This window comes from Polypterus senegalus, chromosome 4 (genome assembly GCF_016835505.1).
Source record: "Polypterus senegalus isolate Bchr_013 chromosome 4, ASM1683550v1, whole genome shotgun sequence".
NCBI lineage: Eukaryota > Metazoa > Chordata > Cladistia > Polypteriformes > Polypteridae > Polypterus > Polypterus senegalus.
This window is the reverse complement of record NC_053157.1, coordinates 156955743-156962727: the sequence shown is the minus strand read 5'-3', so window position 1 is coordinate 156962727 and position 6985 is coordinate 156955743. Positions and strand designations below refer to the sequence as shown.

Here is a 6985-nt window from a genome sequence, read left to right as displayed (position 1 = left end):
ACTTCAGGGTATAAACTCCGAGGTCCAAAGCCTAAACCACTACACCGCACTGCCCTGTCCTTTGAAAAGAAGAAGAAGAAGAAAAAAAAAAAAAGTACAAATATTGTATTCAGAAAAGCACTTAATTACATAGCACTTCTGATACAACTGATTAATCAGTGGCACTTTATGTAGCGGAGGCTCGTTGTGTTACAAAGTTTCCTGCTTAAAGCCAGGGAACACAGCTAGTTAGAAATTAAACTCAATCATACTAGACACTGTACTTTATACTTCTCAAATGTGAAAGGTGCAAAAGACTTCACTCATGCATGAATAATGGCACCACCAGGTCCCACTGGAGGCTATGTAAACTGAAAATCATTCCACAGAATCAATGTACAAGTAGGCCCCTTTTAAAATTACACTGATGGGTAAGTCCAGTTGCATTGTAAAAAATTAGTTATTCTGATCCTGGGCAAATTCTTAAGCAGCAGTAAGGTTTGAAAAAAATAGGACCCTTCTCCTCCTCCCACACCAGTGCCAGAAACTGCAACTTTTTTGGCTACGATATTCTACTCATGGGCGGCACGGTGGCGCAGTGGTAGCGCTGCTGCCTCGCAGTTAGGAGACCCGGGTTCGCTTCCCGGGTCCTCCCTGTGTGGAGTTTGCATGTTCTCCCCTGCGTGTCTGCGTGGGTTTCCTCCGGGCACTCCAGTTTCCTCCCACAATCCAAAGACATGCAGGTTAGGTGGATTGGAGATTCTAAATTGGCCCTAGTGTGTGCTTGGTGTGTGGGTGTGTTTGTGTGTGTCCTGCGGTGGGTTGGCACCCTGCCCAGGATTGGTTCCTGCCTTGTGCCCTGTGTTGGCTGGGATTGGCTCCAGCAGACCCCCCGTGACCCTGTATTCGGATTCAGCGGGTTAGAAAATGGATGGATATTCTACTCATTCTGAAATATATTCTATTAAAACTTCACTGGCTGCCAAGTGTGCGTCACACCACTCACGTTGCTACTGAATACAGTGTTAACAATGCTTTCTTTAAGTATGACATTTACAAACTATTAAGTTTACAAACAAAATAGGCAATTCAAAAGAAAGTTTTCATTTTGAATAACACCATTAGCATTTAATTATCCAGTACACAAACTGAGAACCGTAACGTACTTAAGATATTTATTTCGTGTGCTATAGTCTGACACATACCCTTTTTCACATCTGACATATTTCTTTTTCTTTTATTAAAGATTTGCACAACTCATGTATTACATCTTCTTCAGCTGATGAAAATACTTCTACTTTTCATTTATATGCTCTTCTACTTGACATCAATAATAACAAAAAAAAATAAATAAATAAAAAGCTAAACAGAATGATCGGTGACTCGTGTCTAACTTTCACAGGCACTCACTCATCTGTAGAACTTACACTTCTATCTCTATGTTTTTATGCCATGATCATTTTTTGGGGCTGCTTAAATATCACAAGTGCACACATAATTCTAGACTGCATAAGCCCATTTTGCACTAACGAGAAACATATTACATAGGCTAGATAAAGCCAGGTTTATTTAACTAACTCTCAATGTCATAAGCATGCTTTGAGGAATACCACCCAGGATAGACTCCTTTTGTCTCAGAGTTAGATCAAGTAGACTAGGAAAACGGATGTATGAATGCATAAATGAATGTATGTGAACTCCTGGGCGAAAATGTCTAGTTTCTTTAAATAATGGTCAAGGGTTTAGAAAAGTCAATTAAAATGACAGAACATCTTGTCCTGATGTCTGTCATGTTAGCACCTAACTATTAGAGGAAGAAGTGATAAATGTTTGACAAGTCTAAAACTGAAATTGATCAAGCCCTCAACCTAAGTTAATTTTGATATGATATTACGGAATAATTACAATTTTCTGATTCTTCGTTTCATTGCAAAGAATAAAGTAGATAAATTTAACATCATTAACTGTTCAATTATCTGTAATAAAGGTTCATGATAGAATTTTCAAAACATCTCCATATATTTCAATTATTGCCATGCGTATACAATCCTAATTGAAATCATTGCTCAGACGAGCTGCCAATTCCACTAATGTCCTTGTTGGCCTTCCAGTCATGCCTTTCCGCAGGTAGGGCACCTCATCCTTATTTGTCATAACACCTGCAATATCCACATGTGCCCAATGAGGAACTGTGATAAACTCCTTTAGAAATGCAGCAGCAGTGCAGGCACCTCCTGACCTATAAATAAACATACAGTAATGTCAAAGTTTAAAACTTATCAGGTCAGCTAGTGTTAATCACCTTTACAAAATTAACAGACTGCAACCTTAAAATCTATCATCAAGCAAAACTACAGAATTACTGTTAAAAGTCAATAAGCTGAAATTTCATTATTCTTCAGCTTATTTAAAAATTATTAACTTACATTGTGTTATTTCTAGTTATTCAATGGGAATTGTTAAAAAAATTACTAATTTTTTCAATGCTTAAAAAAATGTGAAAACCAGCGACATAAGGCAAATAAAACAAGCTTTCTGATCATAACTCTAACTCGAATTCTCTCTATATATATTTCAAAATATATAGTAATTACACATAGATAATGTATGTACTGTATATGGATTTGCATGACACTGAATAATAGGCAGAGCTGACAACAGGAACCCAAACTGGTAACTGGAAAGCCACTTTGAATGGCAGTACAGTCGATTTCTGTTAATCGGACCACATCGGGACGCAATCATTTTGGTCCTAATAACCGGCTGGTCCGATTACACGAACATGCCCTATACATGTGCAACCAAGACGGGACGTGCTATAAGTAACATATTAAAATGTCATTATGACTTTTATTGTGCTGCACATGCGTATGGCGAACGTACAAACAAGAACTACGTACATATACGGTTGCTTACATCTTTGTTTATTGAAAAAAAATCTGCAAATTCTTCGAAACGATCTACACGACACTCAGCATGCGAAGCACAATAAAAAAGGTTACATTACCAAATTCCAGTCAGCGTTTGAAAAACTTGTCTAGTGTGATCTGATGCATTCTGTTTGCACATTGCACTTGTTTACGCTCGACTTCATGTCGCTGGCTACTGGGCAGTCCATTTTAGGAAAGAAAGGGCAGGCATGTTCACCCCCACTGATTTGCACTTGGTACAAATTTTCCTACTTCCTGACCTTTGATAAAAGCATGAATTCTCCTGGGGAGCCCAGGGATCCTCCCGATGTCGCTGACCCGCTTTACATCCGCTTTCCGCGGGTGATTTGTGGCTTGGAAAATGGAATTTTGGTCCAAATAAGCGAACAATATTAGGCTTATGTAATATGATCTGTTTCGGTTCATTAGGATTCGGTCCGAATAAGCAGCTGGTCCAATTAACCAGAATCGACTGTATTTATAATATATAAGCAGGGGCTGCTAGAGAGAAGTATTCCATTTTAAAGCGTGCTATAGGTAGATTATCATTTGGCCTCAGAAGAGAAAGATTTCAGATGGAACTGGCAGAGGGCTGGTGGAACAGCCATAGGCTAATAGTAGGAATAAAACAGACAATGATGAGCGATTTATTTACTGGCCTAATACTGTATATTACAAGTTGTGAAGGATGGCCAGGGGCCACTGCCCAGCCAGGACGCCAGCTGGGTGGAAGGACAGAGGGAGGGGCATATTGGAGTAATCTTCCCCAAGACACTAGTGGGCAGCCCCCCTGGGTTGCTACAGCACCATCGATCCCTGCTGGGTATGTTGAGAGTTGTAGTTTGGAACAGCCCTGTTGGGCTGCTAGAGTTGAGCCCTTTGTGGCACCATTTCCGCCACACCCAGAAGAAGGTCAAGAAACACCTGGAGCATTTTCAGGTGTACCATAAAAGGAGCCGCCTCAGTATTAGTCAGAGAGCCACAGTCAGGAAGAGGTGGACAAAGCTTGCGGGAGGAGGAGTAGAGTAGAGTAGAGAGAGAGAGAGAGAGAACACATTGTTTCAAGTGAAAAACCTTTATTTTTATTTCATAATTAGAAGTCTAAAGTACCGTATTTATTATAAAAACATTCAATTAACTTCGTGGAATCTAGCTAGGTTAAGTGATATATTGATATTATTTTTGTTTTTCTGTATTTCTAAAATTATGTGTTACAGTGCTCCTTTACAACCTTCAAACAACAGGAATTCTAAAAGCATGTTTTAGCACATAAGACACTGATTTTGTTTTTCTAATGGATAAACTACAAATATAAAATGTATTATTTTAAATGCAGTGGACAGCCTTTGCAATATCCATATCCAAATATGGATTGCACTACATGTGTGTGAGAGTAGCCCTATGATGGATCAGTGGTCCATCTAAGGTAGTTCTTGACTTGTGCCCAAAGCTCCCACCTTATTAGATGTTATAGGACCCAGTCCTATTTTATTGGCAAAGGGAGGTTTTACGATGCATTAAGTGCAGGGGTGTCAATTATAATGACACATGTACTTTTGTTAAAAATAATTTCATGATGAGAAATTTATTTTTCTCAGAATAAAATATCCTTCAGTTTTATGTTCAGTGTGAGATCAAGGTAATTCATCAAAAGGCGATTTTTTTTTCTTTAACATTTATTTTACTTCTCTTTACCAGGGTTACCAATAATTGTGGAGGAGACTAAGTAATTCACTTCTGGAACTGCCCCCTTCTGTTGGCAGAAAATCTGTTTGCAATTAGTAAGGAGAAAAAGAAACACCAGCAAAAACATGCCACACTCACAAATTAAATTTTTCAAATATATAATTAACAAAACACCAAAATAACGAATGCATTTTCAGATTTTAAATATGATATATATACAGACCCGCGATCTTTGCCAATGTTGTTAAGGTCTGCCAGCTGTGATTCTGTCATCTGCCTGGAATAGTGTTCAAAAAGAGGCATTCTCCAAACTCTGTCTCCCGTCACAACACTTGCCTAAAATAAAAGTACACAAAGTATACTTACAGCAATTTAAAACATACAGTATACAGTTGAATACTGAATATACCCGGACCATTAGTGGAGTCTGGTATGGAAAAGATTGTTGCCTACAGTTATAGGCTTACTTCATAACTTAGTCAGGCTTAGCCCATAATGGTGATATAGAACTGCCCACTTCAGATGTGTGAACAATTGTGAAAACCTTATGGAGATGCACTGCATCAAGTGGAGTACACAGAATGTCTATATTTAGTAAGCTTCAGCCTAAAAATACTACTGTCAGCTTGAGGAGAGAAAGGTACATCAAAAGGCTCTTCTAGTTGAAATGACACGTGATTAGTTTTTCCATTCAAGAATAAGAAGACTACACCTTCTCAAGTGAAAGAAAGCTCTTGATTTCAAGGATAACTGCAGCGAAAAAGTCACCTAATTTATAAAAAAATCGGGAGTGGTCTCCCCTAGACTTTCTTGTATATTCAGATATTGGGATGGATATCTGAGGAGTAAACCTCAAAATGATTATATTTTTATATTATGTACATTAAGCAACCATCAACAACAAATCAAATGAATAATATATTGAACAATTATTATAAAATTAGGTTAAATAAATTGGACTCTGCAGCTGCATGAATAAAAAAGTACGACTTCTGGTTAGTGGAAATAGCTCAAAAGTTGATAGCAATCTACGTTTTGTACCTATAAATTGTATGCCAAATTTGGTTGATCCCATAAAAAAACCTCACACTGTTCCACTACATCTGAACTAGTGTAGTGCTAAGGTATCACCCGTTGCATGGCTGCACTCGGGTCCTAATCTGGATCCAGAGTTGGTTTGTTGTGTGGTGGGGAGCGGCAATGCACTGTATCAGTGCGTGCTCCTAACCTCTCTCTCTCTCTCTCTCTCTAAGGGAAAGTGTAGTCAAGTTATTGTGTTTACATACACACACACACACATGCGCACACACACGCGCACACACACACTTCCAAAAATTGTATTTTTGGACTCAGGGAGGTTTAAAACTTCAAGATTCTTAAACAAAATTCTGTTTTTGGATGATTAAATACTTTCCCTATAGTTCATATAAAAGAAAGTAAAAATAAAAATAGTCTTTTCCTGAAAGTGGTGTTAAATATGAAATGGCCACCTAAATAATCCTACCACATAATATCAACTACAGATATTTTACAATACAAATGTAAAAGCAGTACTTTATAGATTCACATATCAAGTTCCTTTTGCCCTGTAACAATGTGAAAACTAAAATGAACCCAGGTGCTTGACTTAATCATCAACTTAGCATTTTGTGTCAGAATCTCTGCAGCAAGGTTAAAATTACTAGTTATCTTAAACAAACTATTATCAGTGGCTTCTTTTATTAAATAAACTGCTGAATATTTTGTTCTCATAATAGAGAGAACCCCCCCCCCCTACAAAAAAACAAAAGAGCAGTCATTTGCCATTAATGGAATTTCAAAAATTATGCAAAGTGTATTTAAATTAAAAAAAATTGTGTAATCCTCAATTTTATACACTTTAAACAAAATACCATGCAATTCATGATTTATTTATTTATTTTTTTAAAAATAAAGTCAAGGTCATTTAAGTGCATAATTTTTCTTTAGATTTTTTTCAAACACTACCTTTGCTGACAGCTGAGAACAGAAAATATTGTAGTTGGTGTAGTTTTCACCATAGATGATCCAGAAAATTACCTCTCTAATTTAATTCCTAAATGTGCTTAGGAAGATGTCAAATGTCAGTGCAACTCAGTTCACATTAATTGTATCATAAGAAAAAATGAGTATTTCTAAACCGATCATGCAGAAAAACAAAACAAAACAAAACTAGTTAAGCTGATCAGTGGCAGTTAGAAAGGCATCTCCCATTATTTTGTAAAACCTTTATCCTAATCTATTTTTTCTAATATCATTCCATGTTTGTGTTCATTTGTATGTTTTTCCTTTATTTTAAATACTTGGTCATAATTACTTTTATTGCAAATAGTAAGAAGGCTAACAATGTCTAACTGGTTAAAGAAATCTTT

General features: G+C 37.0%; 1 protein-coding gene across 1 annotated transcript in view; it reads right to left on the bottom strand.

The window, feature by feature from the left end:
• Positions 1–836: 836 nt before the first annotated feature.
• Positions 837–6985, bottom strand: part of lap3 (leucine aminopeptidase 3) — a 35595-nt gene continuing 29446 nt past the window's right edge. Inside the window, exons 12-13 of the mRNA XM_039751539.1 lie at positions 4819–4931; positions 837–2218 (exon numbers count right to left, since the gene is read on the bottom strand). Of these exons, the coding sequence (XP_039607473.1) occupies positions 2029–2218; positions 4819–4931 (303 nt within the window). The 3' untranslated portion in view covers positions 837–2028. The remainder of the gene's footprint in view (positions 2219–4818; positions 4932–6985) is intronic.